Raw genomic sequence first — 22,136 nt, 5'->3', positions numbered from 1 at the left:
TTTTCCCTTTGGTTTCTGTTAAAATCATAAGTGATCATATAAAAAGTTTATCAGCCTTCTTAGTGGCTTTGGTATGGATGACAATGAATGGGCTTTATTCAGATTGTTTCATGATTCTGCATTTGGCACATGTAACATCAGAGGTTCCCATTTTCTGCTGTATTTTTACCTGTAGTCCCGTTGTCCTTATCACATAAACTGTAGTACTTTCTTCATTAGCATACGTTGTTAATAAGTTCATTAAATTCATGTCACATAGTAATTAATCTGAAAATTATGTCATTTCTGCAAAACCTACAACCTCATTATGTTCACAGTATGTACATCACAGCCATGTTATTTCTGAAAGGTATGTCACTGTATAGTTACATATGATATAGTCATCAAAAAGGAGGTATCTCTTAGATGACTGTTTGAAAAATGGGAGAAATAAACTATGATGATGGACTACACAAAAATACTTTAACAATAAGAAATTCGCTATTGTTTCGTGGCAGGGATTAACATATAGCAGAAATGCAACATAAATTCCTGATCTGGCTCATATCAAATACCACTACTTTCTGTGGGCCCAGATTTCACACTAAACATTTGGCATCTGAACAGTTTATTGCCAGTCTATCAGATATTGCCCATGCAGATTTCATGCTGTCTCAGGTTCTGGGTCCTTTGCAGTAATTGCAGCAAACAGAAGGCACATTCCAAGAACCGCACCTTTAGTTTTTCAGGAGCAGCACAGCAACAACAGTTAAAGGAAACATTAATATATTAAGGTATTTTAATAATAATGGATACCATGGCTTTATGTAAATATTGATAGTGGATAAGATACTCACTTTAGTAAAGTGTTTCTAAGAAAGAGGAAGACCAAACTGTAAATTCTGGGAAAGGAAGTAATACTTGGCTATGCATTTTCTTAACTTCTTTTTTTAAGATATGTTAATCAAGTATGCAACAAACTTTTTCTTCAAAATTACGGGGATAGAGAGCTTAGGTTATAGTCTGCTAGTAAGAACAGTAGGACAAAGAAACTTCATAGCTCTAAAGATGAAACTCAGTGGATTTATGAATGGGATTACATGATGTGGTTGCCTGCCACAGCAGGGAATGGATTCACTGCCCCTGGAGGCAATTTTCCAGTCCTATGCCAATTCATATGACTATTTAGCTCCTCTAAAAAGTCTCAGTGAAGACCTGCAGCAAAAGAGGGAAAAGAAACACTGATGCTTCAAATTTCTGTGGAGGATGGTGGGATGTGGGAGGAAAGGAAACAACTTAAAAAACAAATACATGGTACATCGTAAAGAAACAGCATTTTTTGGAAAAATGTGATTCTGATGAAAGTTTTCACACTTCATTTTTAGAATAAGCTGTACATGGATGAAACACTGCAAATAATTGCATTTCACCCAATCAGAGTATCTGTCCCCCCTTTGCAATCACAATTTCTGACAAAAGTCAGTGTCAACTGCAAGTATAATAGATGCATTTATGCAGGAAGTTACTCTTCACATACTCTTTAAAGCATGTCGAAACCATAACACAAAGCATGCTTACGTGCATTCAACACATATACGCATACATATGCACACTTCGCCATGAAATGCAGCGTCGAGGGCACCACACCTATGAGCTGCCCTCTCTCGAGAGCTGTGGGGTCATGCTCCGGTTTAGCTGCGGCAGCAGCTCACAGGCCTGCGGTTCCCAGCCCTTGCAGACCCGGAGGCAAGCGCAGCGCCGGGGTCAGCACCACACAATGCTGTCCCTGTTGGCATCAGTTTCATTTTCCCATTGCTTGTGGCAACAGGAAATGTCAAAGAGTCACAAGCTGGTGAACAGTGTTATAAGGTTTCTCTAGATCTTTGTTTACCCATAAGGATAACGCAAGTATGGGGAAAATTGCAGATGATTTAACAGCACAGCGGCTGGTACCTTCACTGAATCCTTCGACAAGGGATGAGTTACAATGTCCTGCCTTGCAACTCACAGTCCCTTTCCTTGGGAGGGCCTGCAGGGCTGAGCAGACCGCTCCTGCCTTGCAACTCACAGTCCCTTTCCTTGGGAGGGCCTGCAGGGCTGAGCGGACCGCTCGGTGTTTGCGGGCATGATAAGCACGGATGTAAATGAGCAAGTGTGAGAACAAAGGAAGCAAAACTCAGGAGGCACCAGGTCTGGCGAGCACTAAACCACACCATTTAAAAGAAGAGCTGTTTTCTTTCCTTTTCTCTCTCTTTTTTATTTTTTTCCCCTTCCCCAAATGCCACCGAGGGGGCCCGGGCGCCGCACGCACCCGTGCCCCGCCGGGGGGCGGGGGGGCAGCGGGGCCCTGCCCTGCCCGGCCCTTCCCCGCCGCGGCTCGGCGCGTCCCGGCCCGCGGCTCTCCCCCGAGGAGGGGCCCGGCGCGGCAGCGCTCGCCGTCCCCGGCATCCTCCGGCCGCCGCCGCGACGAGCCGCCCCGCGCTGCCGCCGCCGCCGCCGCCAGCGGCCCCTTCCCCCGGGCGGCGCGGCGCGGCGCGGCGCGGCGCGGCGCGGCCGCCTCCCCCTCACCTCAGCCGCCCCCCGCCGTCTGGCTCCCCCCGCGCTGTCTGGCGGCCCCCCCGCCCCCTCCGCGCTTCTCGCGAGAGCTGGGGATGCCGCCGCCGCCGCCGCCGCCGCCGCGGAGGGGGAGACACTCGGGGGGAGCCAGTGACGTCGGGAGTTTTCCTGAAAGTCAATAACGAGCCCGGCGGAGGCGGCGGGAGGAGCCGAGAGCGGGGCCCGGGCGGCTCCGGGGTGAGCGCGCCGGGGGGAGCCGCCGCCGCCGCCCTCCTGACCCCGCGCATTGATGCTGCGGCCGCGCTGCCCGCCCGGGCGTCTCCCTGCGTAGCGGGGCGCGCAGCTCCATGTAGCCGCCGCCGCCAGCACCCTGGGGCCGGAGCCTCCTGCCGCCCCCGCGGAGACACCGGCCGCCAGGGACCGCCGAGCCCGGCGGGGGGACAGGGGAGGAGGCAGCGACGCCCTCCCCTTCTCCCCCCGGAGCCGCCGCCGCCCTCCGGCTCCGCAGCAGCGCCCGCGGCGCCGCCGCCTCTGCAGGTGAGGGGCGGGAGGGGCCGGGCGGCGGTTGGGCGGCGGCGCGCGAGGCGGCGGCGGCGGCGGCACCGGGGCGGTGGGGGGGGTGGGGGGCGTCCGTGGCCTAGCGCCGCCGCCGGAGGGGGGAGGCGGGGTGGGGGTCGCCCCCTGGGCGGCGCGGGGCTGGGTGGGGTGCGCGGCGGGGAAGGGCGGGGCGGGCCGGGGGGACGCGGCGCCGCGGCGGGGGCCCCGCAGGAGCGGCCGGGAGCGGTTATGTAACAGGGCGGGGGGCAGGGCCGGGCCGGGCGCGGCGCGCGCCCGGGGGCGCTGCCCGCGCGGGGGGCGGTGGTTCCCACGCGGCGCCCGCTCCCCGCTCCCCGCCCCCCGCGCCCGCCGGCGCGCGCGCCCGCGCCGCCCCCCCCTCCGGCCCCCTCCCCCCTTCCGCGGGCGGCGCGCCGGGGCGGCTGCGGCGTAAGATGTCGGTGTGCGCGGGAGCAAGGCTGCGTCCGCGGGGAGGTTGTGGTGGGGGTGCGTGTCCCCGCGTCCGCCGGCAGCGGGGATGCGGGCGGCGCTGCGTCTGTCCGTGGCAGCGCGCTGCTCAAATGATGCTGCTGCTGCTGCTGGCGGCCGCGGCTGCAAGTAAACAAACCGGCCTCCTCCCGCATCAGCCATCATGGAGGTTGCAGCGCACAGGCGAAAGTTGGTGCAGACGCGGCTGCTGCGAGTTCCGCGCTGGCCCGTGGCGCTCGGGCTTCGCCGCGGGCGGCGGAGCCGGCCGGGAGCGCGCGACCCCGCGGGGCGCGGGGCGGTGCCTTGCGGGTGGCCCCGCGTGCCGTGCCGTGCCGTGCCGTGCCGTGCCGTGCCGTGCGCCCGCCGCCGCGGGGCGAGGCGCGGGCCGCGCAGGTGTGGGTCCCGCCTGGCACTGCGCACCTGCGCCGGTGCTGCGCGCGGGTACAGGCACGTGCCTGTAGAAGCGCTACGGGTGCGTGCTGCAGGTCGTGAGGTCGGTACAGCACTTCTGGGTAAAACTTACTGGATCACTCCATTATACGCTGTAGTTTAAAAGCAGATTACCATGATGCAATGAGCGGTAACAAACAGGCTTATAGGCTGTGCAGTTGCTTTATGTGACCTGCAGTTCTTAGTTTACTTTTTGATAGAAATTTAAGAGCTGTGAAATATCCAGTGCACTTCCTTTCACATTCCCCCATGATATGTTATTTAAAAGGTGTGTGTAAAAAAACAACAACAAAAAAACCAAACCCCCCCCCCCCCCCAGTTCTTATTTTCTTAGAACTGAAAGGGAATATTCATACATGGTTGCATCTGTCTTGCTTTTTATTCTTTTTTTTTCCCATTAATGTAATTATTAGTTGACTAGCTGCTTGGATATATCCTCAAAAATTCATTTTTGTTTTTATGAAAATGTGTCTAAAACTTGATTCACTTAGCCTCTATCTGAGGAGTCTTATTGTCAGAATTATGATTTATTAAAGATCTACATAAGCAGGGTTTTTGTTAGTACTGAACAAACTTGCAGCAGTCTCTTTTGCTAATGTTTATTTAGGATTTACTGAAACTTTGCCAGTGGGCAAACATAGTTACCCATATATCACATACAGAACTCTGTATTTCTCGGGGCAGGAGGCATGCAAAGTAAGCTAAACTTCTGACAAATAACAACTTAAGCATGATGTATTGTTTTTACAAACTTCTGTATAGGCCAGTTCTGGCTATTCTGCACTGTAATATGAAAAGAGTGCTAATGAAACAGGGGAGAAAGTTTATTTCAACTTTTAAAAGTAGTGTACTACTTTAGAAGATTCCATTTGTAGGGCTGTGTTTTTTTTCTGACAGGAGCCTTTAAGTTGACCCCAATATCTTTAATTGGATTGGATTGCTAATTATAGTGCATTTGCATGTGTTTTGGTTGGATGGGACCAGTAAGTCAAGTTCAGATAAGAGCCAAAGGAAAATCGTAGAGATGACAATATTTCTGTTTCCTAGAAAGCTGTGTTTAATATTTGAACAGCTCAGTCTTGCTCTGATGTAAGTGCATGGTATATATGTATACACAGGAAGCATTGATTGGATTCTTTCATTTTAGATCATTTATGATTTTAACTAGGTTTGAGTTAGTTCTGTAGTCTCTTTAGCTTCTTAAATAGCTTTATAGAAAGTAGTATTTCAGTGTCTTAGTCCCTCATTGCTCTTGTGTTTTGTAGGAGAATTGTATGTTGTTAAACAGCATGCTGCTATTGTATATGAAGTCTGTGATAATTCCGAAGGATAACAGTTTTTCTTTTGCCACAGTTGAAATATATGTGATTTAAACATAAGATTGGATGGCACTAATTTCTACTAGAAAATGTTAACTTTTTGACACTGGAACAAACATTTTGCAATAGGAAAAACGGTTTTTCAGCTTAACCCCAAAACACTTACTAGAGCTTTGCTATTGTTTCTAACTCAAGCTTCTGTTTACGAGTTGTTACCAAAAACCATACCTTGACTTCCAACTGCTGTTTCAAACAGCAGGTCTCTGAAGTTTATGTGCTGACAGAGAGATCCCTCTGAGTACTTAGAACTAGTCTACCACTGCTTTATTGAGTGGTCTTTCACTTTCTGGGTGCAAATTTTCCAAATCTAAAGAGTACTATCAAGTAATTATTCCTACACCCAGGAAACTTTATTTGCTTTGAAACTTTGAAATACTTAATTGTTTCGTATGTTTTCATATATTATAACTTAATTGTTACACCGGTTCCTGTTAAAATACATTTGAACTCTTGGGGCAATTCTTAGTATAAAAATACCCCATAGTTTTTTGTAATTGTATTCATGTATAATTTCGTTTTGTGCTGCTAGTGCCACAGGGGAGGTGGACTTGATGATGTGGTAGTCCAAGTATACTTCTGTTTTGCAATAGAGACCTAGCATCCTTTGGCATCTTTTATGGCTTTGGCATGCTACTAAGTTTAATCAACACTGGAGAGTGGAAACACATTGATACACTGAATAAAAACTCTGTTGTAACATACATCCATTTTTTATTTGAATAATGCATAAATGAAATGACTTGCTTTAAAAGCTGTGTCCCATACTGTAATTATATCTGTAATTGTACCACACTGTAATTCATGTCTTTTGTAGGTATGTTAGTTGTCCAAAGTTAGTGGTATATTCCTAAGTTAGTGGTATATACCAAAACCCTTGGTTTGCTTTTCTCCTAACAAATAAATAAATACTCTTTCAAAGTGGAACGCTGCTCCCCTTTTAAAAGACCAATAATGATTCAATGATAATGATTCAAAAAATGTGGAATAGTAGAATGTGTACATTCGTGAGTTTTATTTAACATTAAAATGTCACATACAAATATTGAAATTTACAAAGTATTTATTGCCGAAAGTACTATCTTTTATCCAAAAGATTGCCAATTTAAATGCTCTTTAAAATTTTTCTAGAATAATTGTGTGTTGAATGCGTAATATGAATATCGTGGGGGGGTGTTCTTACTTTCTAGAAAAGAATATACTTCAGAGAGTTTTGCATTGCTTATAAAGAAAGGTGTGTTTCAAGTAAGAATTTCTCGTCAGCTAAATCCGTTTCCTCTGTTATACAGAAGAGACTTTCCCAGTATCACAAATTCTCCTTGATAAATGTGTGGCATCAGTTGCTCTTTTTGCGACACATTGGCATGATATATGCAAGATTATCTGCTAAAGAAAAGTTACATGGTAAATGAAAAAGCTGATTTAAAGGGTTAAAAATAATCCATTAAAGCCAGAGAAATAAAAAACCTACTGGAAAATAATACAACACTGAAAGTTAAAGTTAAGTTTTTTAATGTTTTGCATAGTGTAAAAAATCTTCTTCAAAGTTTTGGTGTATATTTTCTTATGGACTATCTTTAAGAAGAAGATTCAAGGCCACCTATATGAAGAGAAAAAGTTATAAGTGAAACTTAATTTAGACCAATCACTAAGTTATAAAAAGACTGCAGAAAATGCAAGAGTTTGTAACGTGCTATTTAGCATTTTGTCCTTGTTGCATGGCACTAGATCAACATTGAGTATGGTCATTCCAGTAATATTGAGGCATGTCATGGATTAGAAACAGATTGCAGGTGTCGTTATTATTTACAGTTGTTGTTCAAGTTAAGGAAGCTGTGGCAAAAATTAAATATTTACTGAAAAATTAAATGTGGGCAAGGAGAGTATGCTATTTTTTGTCATGTGTTTATGAAGATGTTTACTTTTTGGTCATTTTAAATGTTGCCTAGATTTTTATATTATTTGTATCAACATTTATTATGTTTAGATTAAATAACTTAATATGTCTTGAGTCTGTCCATATCTCCATGTGAGTGCCTGCCAGTTGTAATGATTAAAAGTGGTATTAAGAATAAGTTGTTGCCCTGTGGTATGTTTCAGGTTTTTTTGGCCATAATATCCTGATTAAAGAACAGAAGTAATTTTCAAATTCTCTTGGGAAAGCAACTGGGACCTCAGTATTTCGTACGCGTGTCTGAATGACTTGACAGCATTGTATCTTAGACTTTACTGCACTGATTAGATGGCAGAGTTATTTGTATGCGTTCCTATAATAGGTGATTCAACTTCACTGAGATCAGTGATGGTCTTACTACTGGCTTTTTGTAGGTGTGGAATGGCAGTCCCTAGCAGTTGAAAATTTCTCTTACAGTTGGTTTAACACCACAAAATTAATACAGCATTCCTCAAATTGAATCTAAGCAATTTTTCAGAGCATTTCTTCTAACAAACATATTTTTTTCTAAGCATGTAGTTTGCTTCTTGAGGTATGTGTTGGATGATGCTTTCTTTATGTATTTTTGTTACAACTATTATACCTTTTTCTAAATGTATTAATATGTTTTGAGGGAGAAAGTAGAGGTTACATGTATGAGTTTCATGTAATTTCATGTAAATTGATGTTGAACTTTTGCCAAAGAACATCATCTGATAAGCTCTGCATCTAGCCCTAAATGTATTTAAACACTAGTATGCCTTTGGAGAACAGACAGTATTCATTTGAGGTTGCAGAGAATTCCTTAGGTGCTTAGGAGATATGCACCTTAAGAATAATGCTCCTTGAAGGTGAACAAGAAGATCCAAAGGATTTGAAGGAGAAGTTGGATTATGATTAAGTTCTAGTCATACTGAAGTGTCAGAACTTGACAGTTAATAAGTTTAGCAATATTCGATTGATATGAAGGAAAGGATCATAAAATGCATTCCTATTTTTGCAAGTGAATTCAGAATTTAATTTGTACAATATCCAAGTAATAAATGAATCTTACTTTGTCACTTTAAAAGAAGGTTTCTGGGTTGACATGTCATTGAACTTAATCTGTCTGATATATTAATATTTTGAGAACACATTTTTATCTTGGTACTCTTCTTTTTTTGTTGCTCATGGCACTTCATGTATTTCTGGCTTTTATCATCTTAAAAGTTCTGTGGCTTCAACAGTGTGCCTGGTGCTTTGTACACAATGTGGTGTTGTGCTCAGGAAAAGTTACTATCATACAAATAGTTAAACATGTGAGCTTCATGAAACTTTGTTTCTCATCTCTAAAAGATATATCTCAAAGCTATCTGTTACCTCAGAATGAATAAGAATTTCTAGGTTCTTTGCACTTTTGAAAATCAGGCAGCCTATTTAGAGGTATTAGAGACATAGAAACCCAATTTTAGTTTGTATTCAAAATATGGAACTTGAGTATAATTTTACTTGGTTGTTAGGCATTACTAAGCCTTTTTTAGGGCAAGGGAACTTTTTTTAAAGGGCAAGTGTTAATCCTCAGCAAGCTAAATTTATTACATATATTTTGAAGTGTCAAACAGAAAATGATGAGCATCATAACTGTGATAATCATAAATTTGATTATGTTTAAGTCTAAAGACTCTACAAAGTTAGTTGTCTTAGTACCTTTTTCTTTGATGCATAACTTTATATTTCCCTCCCTCTACCTTTTCTACTTCAGATGTGTTCTTGTGTTAAATTTCAGGCCCACGGTTCTAATAAACTTTATCACTCTGCTTCTGTCTGATTTTCTGTTGTTGTTTTCTGTGATTGGGGGGGGGGTATTTAAAGCATTGTGGTCGATTAAAAAAACAATGCAAAACAATGGGTTGTTAATGTTTCACATGGGATTCTAAAGAGTCAATTTAGTTATTTTCAGAAACTTCCTTTTTACCTTGGTAAACAAAAACAGAGGTGGTTTTGTTCACTTTTTGGATTATGTCCTTTAATATAACTTATTTTGTTTTTACAATATGAAAAGAGATACAGAATTATGGTTTCCTTACTGATAAAATTATTCAGTTACAAAATCTATATAAAACACATGACTTGTGTATTAATATTTAAATGTGCCTATATTTTCTTTATGAGGGCTTATCTAAGCATGTATTAGTGGTGTAGTTTTTTTTCGGTATTGAAAATACTGAAAGTGAAAATGGAATATTAAAAATATTAGGGCAAAAAACATGCACATAAGTGTACTTTAAAAACATCTATTTATCTTTTCTAATGTGTGCTGTTTTTCCTTACTGTGTACTGTAGGCATTGCCATTTTTCACTTATTCTCCTCATAATTCCAACTCAAGGGTTAATGAAATTAAATCTGTTAGAAATAGATTTTTGATAGCAATATTCTTAAAAACACTTAAACTTTTAGTACAAATAATAATTTAAAAAATATTTTCAACAACTGTCTCAGACAAATCTTGGGATTTTTCATATTTGTTTCAAAATTTGATGAACATTTCTACTTAGAAGGAACTTAGGGATAAGCATGTTCAATTAAGACACTTAAACATAAAGATTCCCATTTTATAACTTTGTAATGTATTATCTTTTATTATCATGCTTTTTATTTCTTTGTCTTGTAAAACCATTTAATCTTTTTAATGGCTCTTATAAGTTAAACACACACTATCTGCTTGCAGTTTTCTTCTTCTCAATCTAAGCAGCCATAGTATTTGTGCCAATCAGCCCTCCTGAGACCATAAAAAGGGGTATAATCCATTCTACTGTTTGACATACAACCAAAATTCCGAGTTTGTGAAAGCCTGCATGGCTACTCTGTACTTAGATAATGCACTGCACTGGATGTGAGTCTTCCTTTAGTAATTTCATTTAGTAGGTTTTGTGGCATTCTCTGTTCTGCAACATAGTCTCTTTATTGTGTCTGACTTTTGATGATGTGCAATATATCCTCTAATTGTTTGACCAGACTTCTCAATAACAACTTTGGTAGGGGAAGAGGATATGCATGAATTTTTCATATAAACAAAACTTGGATCTCTGCTTGAAATCCAAGAGAGAACTCTGGTTTTCATTTAGAGCCTCATCTTCTTAATTTCTCACTCTGTGATTGCTAACAACTGGAGAAAGTTACAACCTCCGTTTGGTTGTGTTGGAGTATTCAGCCCCAGATTTGAAGAAAGCTCTTAAGAACTTGGTCTGCCATAAAAAATAAAAGCAAAGAAGCAAACGTGTAGATGATGACAGCCACTAGAGGATGACTGAGACCTGCTCTTTTTGTTAGTGTGTGTTTTGTGTGTGCAAGTGCATAATTTTCAGTTATCTTTCTGAGAAACAAGGAAATGAAGATGATGAGATTTGGCTCTGGTTATGTTAAAGATGAAAGCATCTCTGTGAGTCAGGCAAAGTGAATCAGAAAGATACTTTGTGGGGTTTTTGTCCCCCCTCTCCCAAGCATTTTATTAAAGAAACAGTTATTTGTAAAAAGGGAAGGTGGTAATTCCTTTAGATATTAAGAGAATAAGGCTGGATGAATCAGAAGTTGTGAATGCTACAAGATATTACACGGGTAGTTGTTGGAAGAGATAAGAGTGATACAGTTGGAAGTTCTTTTCCCCTTGGTGTAATATGTGAGTGTCTGTTTTTATTTTCTCCGCTCTAAAATTGTTGCAAGTAGGAGCTTGTGTTTGCAAAAGTTCTTACAACAGAGACCTGAATCATACAATTTACAACGAATTTATGGGCACTGCCTTCTTTCTTCAGCTGTCTCTTGTCACTGGGGAAATGGGAGGATGCCCGTATTCCAAGGGCATCTGTCTGTTCTGGTGGATCTTGCTGATGATTCGCTTGTATGTGGTTGTGAAGTGTAGACCTGAAATACTGCTTTTAGCCCTTCTGGCTAGAAGGGAGTATTTTCCTTCTCTCCGTCCACTCAATTTCTGGAAGCACCTGACTGCTATGGTGGGCATGACAGCCTCCTTTAACTTAAAAATATAAATTGAGGAAAAAACGTCTTCCTACTGAGTAGACTATTGCCCATTTTGGTGATTGCTCTTACAGTTACCGTGTAATAGCATCATGAAATGTGCTGGGTTTTTTCTGTATTACTGTTCGGCTCAGAGTTCTGGATGAAAGATGAAAAAGGTGTTGGTTAGTTTTCGCCACAACTTGGCAAAACTGTGAGCCTCAGTAGAAGGACCTGGAACTCTGTTGCATATAATAGTTTATACTTGATCTTTGCTCAGAAAGGGGTCTTGTATGTAGTTATGCATACGCATGACTGATATAGTCTGTAAAATACACAGAATGCACTATTGAAAAAATATCTTCTAAAAAGTTCTGTTTGACAAGGTGGAAAAGAAGCAATCCAACCTGTTTTTCAAATTGCTGGAACATATATAGAAACGCAAGTTAATTTTTTATCCTCTAGGAAGAAGCTGGAATGAAAAATATCTTCAACTTTAGTTCTTACACGTTTCCCCCCATTTCTGTAGGTTCATCTTATAGCAACAAGCAACAACTTGAAAGTGTAGTGTGAAGGTATAACCTTTATTTTCATCAAGTCTGTTTTAGTGCTTCGATTTATCTCCTTCAGCTTCCTGATAATTCAGATTGGCTTTTATTACCCATTCAGGGAAGCATGATTATAACCATTACATTTGGATACGACTGTTGATAATTCTACCTACGTTGTTCCTGGTGATATTGTGAAACTAAGGTAGAGATAATTCAGTTAGCTTTGTCAACATATTTATTTGATTCGTGTATTTTCGGAGGTTTGTTTGAAGTTCAGTAAAGTAGTGCATGGGATGGATAGGAGGCAATCCTATGTACATGCATTTGACATTATTGGGACACTGGCTGACATAAAAATCAGTCACAGATCAAATTTTGATTAAATGATATTAATCATAATCAATGGATAAATAGGAATCTTTAAGATAAATTCATTAAAATTAGGTGGTTACAGAAAGCACAGACTTAATGATCAGTATGTGAGCAGACCAGATTATTGCTACTTTTTACAGAAGTTGGTTTCTTATAGTTAGACTCTATGAAAAAAATATAAAAATAAATTCTCGCACTTTTCATAAGCACACACTGAAGTCAGAAAGTACATTAAATCTGACAAAAGGGTGAAACAAATTGTAGTGTATGCTAGCCCAAGGAAAGTACTGTGTGTTACATTGCTTATTTTGTTTTTATAATTGACCAAAATGTCACCTATGATCAATTCTTAAAGAATGGAATGAAAGTCTTGCAGAAAAATCAAATTTAAGTCAGATGCTTGCAGACTAATATGCTTATATGTACATCATGGTACAGCTTTTTTTTTTTTTTTTTTTTTTTTTTTTTTTTTTTTGTATGTTTTAAGTTCTCCTCTGGTTTTGTAATGATTTGTGTGTTTGTAATCAGAGCTAATGCAGTGCTGCAGTGATCCAGAATGGCAAAACTAGAACCTGCTTTCAGTCATGTGTTGTAAACTCTTGGGATCTTTTTTCCACACACAGCTGTTAGATTTGCTTATCACTAGTTTGAAGTGCACAAATAACAGTTCTGATAAAATATGACCCAGAAGATAACTCTCAAACCAGTGCGGTTAAGGATGTGGAAATGCAGGTTGTATTCATTTCCATCATACTGGCCATTACATAACACAAAGTCTAAGGGTCCTTTAGACATCCAAAAGGCTGTGCATTGCCTGCATAGGTCTTACTGTTGTACTTGCCAGTGCTGTGGAGATATATCAGAGGCACTGTCTTAAATAATATTTAGGCTTTGAAGTAGGAATGAATTCAACATTGTGGGTTTTAGTTTTCTGTAGTTGAAATAACGAATGATATTGAAAAAGTAAGTTCAGTGAAAGCAAAACTGTGAAATGGACACACTTCAGTTTTTCTGTATAATCATGCTGTATAGCATATTTTGTTGCATACCACTTGAAAAATATCTTCATATTAAGTTTATTTTGCACAGCATCCCAACAGAAGAAGCCATCCATCTAGCTGCTGGGTGGTGAATATACATATTTTTCAAATGATAAATAAGAAATAACCTACATATGTATAATGGTTCAATTTTTAGTCTATAATTGTTTGGCTTATAACAGCTGATTTCTCATTTCTTCCTCCATTCATTCATTGCACAAATTGCTTCTAGCACAATAATATTTATTTTAGTGTTGCATATTATCATATTTACATTTGTCGATTGATAAACTAAATGGATATGTATTTACTGCATTTGATAGAGCTAAACTGCTTTGTGTGTTCCAGTTCCCTGCGAGGGCTGTATATGCGCGTGTTCGTGTGTGTACCATGGAAGGGTGTTCCTCCACCATCAGAGAAATCATTTTTCTTAATTCGCCCACCCTTTTCCAGACCTGAATTATTTGGATGTTTCTTCTCTTTATCCTGAAGGATGGAGGGGGAAGGCAGTCTGCTACCAAAAAGAAACCTTTCCTGCCCTCTGGCTTCACTTCCTACTTGATTACAGCACTACTATCTCTTCTTCCCAGCTGTTACCTGGTCTGGGAATGAGGTGGTTAGAAGGCAGAGTTGTGACTTCTGAAAGTGGCATGTCTGGTCCTAGGGCTAACCTCCCCTCTGTCCTCTGCAAACCGAATTTTGTGGGGGAAAGAGCACTCTTTTTGCTGCCTGGCTTAAAGCCTCAAGAGAATATGCATTTCTTCTTTCCTGAAACTAAACATCGGCTTTTTTGGTTAATCTATACTCCAGAGAAGCTGTTTTTCTGCTAATGTGCTTGTAGATTTGCTGTTCTTTTAACTTAAATAAGTTAAGAGTTTATATTGCATATAATGAAGCTACAGTGGAAATAGGAAGAATATTTTGTTTCCATAGCCTTTACTATTTTCTTTTTTAATTCAAGCATTTTTTTTTTAATTGCGTGGCTGGTAAATTGGTTAATACAAATTCTATGATTATGAAGATAGCTATATCCCTAATACTTAAGGCTTTGGTTTTAAGGACCTTGAAGAACCTTTCCTTCCATTTTCTTGCACTCTGATATGATCAGTGAAGTCTTAAAAATAGAACCGTTTACCCGTTACATGGATTCTGACAAATGTGGAGATGGTTAAAGGTATTGTAAGTTGCAAGTTAGACATGTCAACCAGTATTGGCATCCTTTCATTTAAAGGCATCCTGTGCATTAATGCAAGAGACTTCTACTGTGTACAGTTTGTGTAAGTGCCAGATGACTTATTTAGCAGATTTTGCTTCTATTAAGTAGTAGAGTCGTCATGGAAAACACACTGTAAGACTAGAGACATGATTCTGTTATGTGGTTAATTATAAAAAAAAAAAAAAAAAAAAAAAAAAAAAGAGGGGGGCAGATTTTTAATATGAGCTGAGTCAGTGGAAGACATCAACAAAGACGTTGTTGTTGGCTGTCAAATGAGAAAAATAGAGAAGGCTTATGTTCTTTCTCTAATATTTCCTTCCAGGCTGACTCATCAGTAGAAACTGGGAAGAGCTACAGAAGAGAAGCCAAACAGACAAGCTGATAACTCAAAGAAATACTATTTTGAGGGGTTCAGAGTGGAGCCATCATGAGCGATGTTACCATTGTGAAGGAAGGTTGGGTTCAGAAGAGGGGTAAGTTCTAGATGTTAATGGAAAGTTCTTCTGATGTATAGCGCTCTGTGCACCGTAGCATTATACATTCACACATATGAACATTTTTGATATATTTTTCTCATCCACAGCAAATTAATCTGACCTTGTTAATACTTAACCTTCAGCGCTGCCCTTGTTTATAGAGGTAACCGACAGTAAATAGGAAGCTGGACTTGGTAATTCCCAGTTAACCTTGCTGCAGCAGCTGCTGTTGCTTGTGTATCAGACTGAGTAGGCTACGGTGGCAGCTGTAAGAAGCAGTAACAAAGGTGCTGAGAAAAAGGTTACTTGGAAGCTGTTGTAGATGCCATACCTTGTGTGAAACTTCATAGATGCCAAAATCATTCACCCTGGCTAAGCTTATATTACATATGCAAGTAGTCCCCATAAAGTCAGCATACTACTTGCATAAGGCTCAGCATGTACCTAATTACTTTGCAGACCTGGAAGCCATATGAGTAAAAAATATGTTCCGAATTATAGCCCAGTCTAAAGCACAATTTTCTGTTACATTTAAATTCCTGTAAATTCTTGAAATGTCATTTTATAATCTGTCACCATGTGATTTGTAAGTTTGGGAAAGTTGCTGTATGTTAAGCTTTGATGAATGGAAAACCTCTAGAAGTGTCTGGCATTTGTATCATGTAATGATGAAGCCAATGAACTTTGGATGAAGTCTTCCATGCTTCATGCTGTTCTGCTTTGGGTTGTGGTTATGCACATGTTTGTTTCCAAAAGAACATAATCTCTTCTTGCAGAGAGAAGGTCTGGATTTTAATCTGGATTAAAAGGCAATTTGTGGCAGGAGCTTCTGTGATTCTAGCCCAGAAAGTTTTAGTCTGGAATGTTGTGAACAAAATTACCCTTTAATTTACTGAGAAATGCATATTTCAATAGCGGTGTGCAAAGACAAAGATCCTTATCAGCTTTGTTACTGTAGACTGACATTAAGTGTCAAAGAAGCCAGGAGAATTAGGGAAAAAAAGTTTATTATTCTGTTATTATTCCTCCATAAATTGTATTTCAGGATGCATTATGCATAATGTAGATGAAAGTATGCTAAACTACGTGAAACTTAAGGCCTGCTTCCTGTTTTAGAATTCATACATATATAAAGTTAAATTTTGCTTGACATGAACTACTTAAAATTTTAAATTATTTTTCCTTTCCATCTTGTTATCTGCTCAGTTTGGATATCTGATTTCCTCTTTTGATTGTTTCACGTAATTTCTTCAAACGTATGAGAAAGTGATTATGATGATCAAAACAGTTCAGTCTTACATAACAACAATTCCTTCACAGAATTTTGTTCATTCTCACCTAAACCCTGGTATCAGCTCTGTGAGCACTTGATATGCATGTATTAATCACTGGGGTCCAGGAAAGGTCTGTAGTTTTGTATAGCGAAACAAAATGTCTTACTGAATATTTGAAAATCTGAAATGTAAAATAAAGGTTTTCCTTGTCACGTTGTTTTACTATCTATTAATTAAAGAAAAGCCTGCTAAGTTGACATTTTGATGTCAGTTATGTTAGTAATTATTTTCTAAGTAAAGACACTTCATGACATGCATTTTTCCTCATTTTAATTAACTTTGAGCAAATGTTCTTGTTTTTTTTTTCTCGCTGTAGGTAACTTTATGTTTAGGTGAGGGTTTTTTTTATTAGATCTAATCTTTTGCTTAGAATTTTCTGTATCCAGCTTATTCTGGTTATTGGTGAATTAAAGTGTTCATTTTGTTTATTTGTTCTGAAAACAAAGCAGCAGTGTTTTCAGATATCAAAAATTTATAATAATTTAATTCAACAGTTACACATTTCATTTAATTACAGTTTTTGCTTTGACCATGCTTTGGAGCAAGAGAGTCAGAGTTGTTATGCATATATACATGTATACATACATTTATTTATATATTTTTATGTATTATATATATTATTTTATTTGTATGCGTATACACACGTATTATTGTTGCCAGGAAAAGTATCTAAATGTAATCTAAATTCTGAAAGTTGGAATTTGTATGTGTTCGGTAGCTGCTTCTGATTTTGGCAGCTGAATATTCTCTCTATACCAGCAAGCATCAGGGGGTTGGGTAAACTGTAATGCTAATATAGTTTTAAAGTGGATTCTCTGATCAGCTCCACTTGACGCTCATTAGTTCAGCTCACTGAGTAGTTTTGGTGTGTACAGAGCAGGTTCCTTTTGTAGGAGACTGAACTGGTAGCTCTTCTCCAGCTGTACACCAAATTGAATTCCAGCCCCTATCTGAGACATAAAGGTACAAACCGATGGTTGGCACTTTGGACAGACATGAACCACATGCATGGTGTAACATTCAGTCTGAGGGACCAGACTGAATTTAATCTGAAATGAAATTCCTAAACTGCATGTGGTTTAAAAGTAGGGGCCTCAGCACCAGCTGCTTCAGTTGACTGTCTGCTTCTGTTACGTGAAATTACTTGGTCATGTGAATATAGCCTAGGACCTTTTTAAATTGTTCCCTCGGCAGTCAGGGAGGTTTGTGATATAAGGAACAGAGAACAGATATAATCTCTCTCTGTGATTTAGTGCCCAGTCAAGCAATATGAGGAAGATTTGAAAATGCTGAGGTGAAGAACTATATTGAAGAACTTAGCTAACAATGCAGGAGATTATTAAAGGGGAGTTGAATGAATGGAATATAGGGATGAGAGGGAAGGACTAAAAGCTGAGCTGATGTCCCTGTCTGAGTTGAGACTCAAATAGAGGAAGGCTGGGGAGGAGAGGGACTCACAGAGCAGAGTATTGGAATTCCCAGTGGCCATGAAATGCTCTGAGAACAGTTGCTTTATCATCTTCTAGTACTCTATCCATGTCAATAGTAGAGTGGCTGAGGACAATGTAAGTTTTTAATCCTGCTATTGAGCACTGGAAGAGTTAATGTGATTCTGTATGACTGGCTTTGCTGTTCTATTTTTCTGTGCATGGTTAATTGACTAACCTTAAGAAATTTCATATATGTATCTACATTAAAGTGTTATACTTCTGCAAACATCCAGCACTCAAAGTTAAAGTGCTGGAGTTAAGTTACTTAATTAAGAATGATCATACCATGAGGCTTTGAGTAGTCTTTATGAGAAGTTGTTTCAATTTGACAAGAATGGGTGATATCCAGGAAAAGTAAGTTACTGTATTTGAATGGTCAGACTGGTAGAGATGACAGGCTGCAGGTGTGAACTTTGGATAATATAAGAAGTGACACCCAAGAGGAAGCGAAGCCTGAGAAGCTCAGGAGCAGTCAGGTCCCGTCTCAGGGGAGCAAGGAGACCCTGAAACACAGTGGTTGGGTCGACCTGAGCAAGTGGTGTGGTCCAGTGGGAGCAGATCCAAGGAACAAAACAATTGGTGCTGAGGACCCGATATCTACACTATCTGCATTTGCAAGGTGAAGTGGGTGTTATTTAGGACTTGCTCCCATCTATTCATGTAGCCCATTAGCAGTTGTAGAGCTCCTGGAATGCATCCTGTGGTTTAGTTTCATCTCAAAGAAACCAAGTTTGTGCACTCTGAGACTGTTTTGTGAAGCAAACCAAAGTGCAGTAAGTAGGGTGATAGGAAGACTTGTTGCAGAAGTGCTCTTTTTATCTGAACGAAAGTATTAACGTAGATATACCCTATGAGACATCATAACTTGTCCAAGGCAGGGGGCCAAGTACTGTAGGACACAAATGATTTCTTGATATACAGCTGAACAGCCTCCTAAAGTGGACTCTCTGCTCAGTCAAGAGAGTAGGGGAAATATATTTTGTGCAGATGGTCATGTGGTTTTCTGTGACATACTGTCTCAGATCTAGTGAAAAGAACCAGGTATCTTGGGGCCTTGTGTCTGGCGCTGCTTGAAAGATACTCTTGTAATTTACTGGCCCAGTGTTATGTTTTGGAGAGGATAATCATTTTCCTTTCTTCTTTCTGTTCTCCAGTTTATTCCTGTAGCCAGATTAGGAGAGAGATGTGTTGTCTTCCTGTAGGAGTTTCCTTTTTAGGCGATACCTGCTTTCTCTCATTCTAATGCATATAGATGAAAGAGAAGTGATCTTGACTAAAAATCTGAAATGTACCAATCCAAACCTTGCTGCTGACGCACAGGGGAGAAAACATATATTTAATATGTATACAGTTAGTGTAAGGACTCTGGAGTAATTGCTGAAATTACCTTTATATTTTGGGTTTGCTTAAAGCACAGTGTTTTATAAAGTGTGATCTTAAACTATTACATAATCTAGTATTTTGAAATGAATAAAAATTGAATGTGTTAAAGATGGGGGATATGTTTTTAATATATCAGTTTGGAAACAGCTATTTTTTAAATGGATGGACATGCTTAATGTGAATAGAGCACATCATCAGATGTTTTTGATCTGTCTAATTCAGGTGATTTTTTTTCCTTTAAAGTTTCCTGAGTTGTAGAGTTGACCTTGTCTGTGGTCTATAATAGTCACAACAATTAGATTTAACAATCATTAATAACTATGCTTAATTGCAACCTAATTTCTTTATATATAACCTGTGCACAAGATTCCAATTAGTTTAAACATATGAAAAGTTTTAAGAGTCTTTGTTATCATGTTACTGAAAGATCATTTGGGACAAAGGAAAAACTGACACAGATGCTAACTTTTTTTAAAGGACCCAGTTTTAAATTTAACATGTCAACTAACATTTTTTTATCAAAAGAGTAAGGGTTTTTCATTTGGGGAGAATATACCTAATGCATATTACATAACAAGATGATTAAATCATTATTTTAAAGACAGAACAAAATGTTTTCCTTTTAAGTCAGTGCTTCCGTTATTCCATTATTATACTTCAGTTACCAGACTTCTGTTAGGCTGCTGCATTTGAGTATGTTAAATTTTCCTATTTGCTCTCTAGATTCATACTGCAGAATGATATATCTCAGGTATTCATTATTTCTCCAATCCTGTCTTTGCCACTGAAGGTTTTGCAAATGAGATTTGAAAGAGTGCGCATTTAGTTTGAAACAATTTGCACTATGTTATTCTTTGTCCAGTAACACTAAGTCAAAATGCTTTTAGTTTCATAAATTTCACCATTATCTATTAAGGAGCGCACTGAATTAATTTCTTTCATTTCAGGTGTTACGAGATACTAGACATGCTCTTTGGCCTGACAATCTTTACATGCTTTTATTATACATTTTTACTTATTTTGAATAGATAATATATATGACTTGCTCAGGTGGGCTATATTTTTGTAATCTCCCAGTTTCCGATGTCCTCATTTTTATCTCGCAACACTTAGCTGAAGTATGGAAGTACTATTATACTCACAGAGAGATAAGTGATGTTTAAAGTAGATGTGACTTAGCCATGATAACTTAAGATGTAATGAGATGGCAGATAAAAACAGATTTCTTGAAGCTTTCCTATGAGATTGATCTGTAATCCATGAGTCATTAGAATACTGGAATATCTTTCTGTCTCCCTTTAATTTTCTTTTTTTTTAAATACAGCCTTTCATACCTTCTTAGTACTCATAATTGAATTATCTTAATAATCCTAAGTAGTGTTAGTGTTTCTAAACTCATAGACTTTATGGGATAAGATGTGTTTCATTTATTGTGATGAGATTAATACAGTGGCTGGTCTGTTCTCATTTTTTGAAATTGAAAAAATGATGCAGATATCATGAGAATGTTAAGAAATAACTCTGTGTGGAAAGTATTTCGTGCTGCTATATCTCCTACCAAGAAGAATGAGTAGCTGAACTGTATACTGGAATAAATTCATTGTTCCAAATAGGAATAGAACTGTTATTTATAGTACAAATAGTTTACAGTCATAGGGTAACAGGTCTTACAAAAAAAGAAAAACCCTGAAAAAGAGTTCAATAGTTCAGTTTAATGGACATAGGGTTTTGCAGCTGAACCAATGAACCAAGACCAAAGAGATGTAAATTTTGGAAATACAGACTGGATGTTGAGTTTATGCAGTATTTTTTTGTTGTTGTTTTTTTGGGGGGGAGGGAGGAGAGGGAATGCCTTGATTGAAAAATTAATTTCAGAAGTTATGGTACTAATTGACTGTTATTCACAACTTGTCAGAAATCTTGTTTGCAGATTGTCTGAATTATTTGAGTAGTTTAGAACACCTCTAACAAAGACAAATTTAAATAGACTATCTTGAACATCTGCTACATGAAGTAGAAGAAATTTAAACTGTTTTTTCCAATTGTCTTAGCAAATAGTAGTTTAAGAAAGTCTTCATTGATGAACCACTTGAGAAAAAGAGCCTTTCTTACTCTAATCTTTCTACTCTAATTCTGTCTACTTAATAGAAGATACAAATCACTGTAAAGTTTCATGAATTTAGTGTATGAATATAAGAGAGGTAGCCAAGAGGAGCTGACCAAAAAGAAAAAGAAAATGACAGCACATAGGTCTGTTACAAAAATGTTTTTACATCTGTATATATATATCTATCTGTATATATATATAAAAGTTTTTATGTTGTCAGATAGTTAGAGATTTCTACACCGTGCACTCAATTTAGAATTGGATTTAGGTAAATCTGTAAAGCTGCTGGGGTAGGCAAAGCCACGGTTATGTGGTGTCTCCATCCGCTCTGAACAGAGCGCTGTGTGTATGGAGGCTGTTTCCCTGCACCTACCTGGCTGTGACAGGAGAGAGGCTGTCTGTGTCGCATTTCCCTGTCCCATTTGCTTTGTGGCTGAGCACCAAGTTATCCTTTTCTCAACTTACTGGCTCCTGAAGGAAGGTCAGAACCACATGAAAAATCTTGACTTGATGCACCTAGGATAAGTGTGTGATGTTCTCTTTGCTAAACAACCTTTCATTCCAGATGCTTGTTAGGCAGTAAAGTTGAGAGTGTTGTGTTTGCAGCTGTCAGTATTGAATTATTATCAGTTTCTTCAGGTAAAGGCAATTTGCTATAGTAGTTGAAGCCTGAGACGCAAGAGATTCAGCTTTGAGATTTTTCTGTGCAGTATATTTGCTGAACACTAGTTTAGGAAATTTCTACATGGTTAATTCTTGTTCTTTAAAAAATGTGTTTTGGTTTGAATTTAGCTGTAATATGGCCTCTTTCCAGTTCTAAACGATTGTACCGTTGTGATTCTGCTGGTAGAAATGTTGC

The 22,136-nt window shown here is 39.3% G+C and overlaps 1 protein-coding gene across 12 annotated transcripts in view; it reads left to right on the top strand.

The window, feature by feature from the left end:
* Positions 1-2,596: 2,596 nt before the first annotated feature.
* AKT3 (AKT serine/threonine kinase 3) overlaps positions 2,597-22,136 on the top strand; it is a 159,624-nt gene continuing 140,084 nt past the window's right edge. For 5 of the 12 annotated variants that reach the window (XR_010388483.1, XM_064509402.1, XM_064509397.1 and 2 more), the window contains exons 1-2: positions 2,598-3,072; positions 14,810-14,960. Coding sequence is in view for 9 of the 12 variants with exons in the window: in XM_064509402.1 (XP_064365472.1) it covers positions 14,915-14,960 (46 nt within the window). In the remaining 3 variants the exon portion in view is untranslated. Of the gene's footprint in view, positions 3,073-3,501; positions 3,520-14,809; positions 14,961-22,136 lie in introns of those variants that run through there. The other 7 variants (XM_064509409.1, XM_064509401.1, XM_064509400.1 and 4 more) reach the window with 3 other exon arrangements.

The sequence above is a fragment of the Dromaius novaehollandiae genome, chromosome 3 (genome assembly GCF_036370855.1).
Source record: "Dromaius novaehollandiae isolate bDroNov1 chromosome 3, bDroNov1.hap1, whole genome shotgun sequence".
NCBI classification, from domain to species: Eukaryota; Metazoa; Chordata; class Aves; order Casuariiformes; family Dromaiidae; genus Dromaius; species Dromaius novaehollandiae.
The sequence above is the reverse complement of the archived record's forward strand: the minus strand, read 5'-3'. Positions and strand labels throughout refer to the sequence as shown.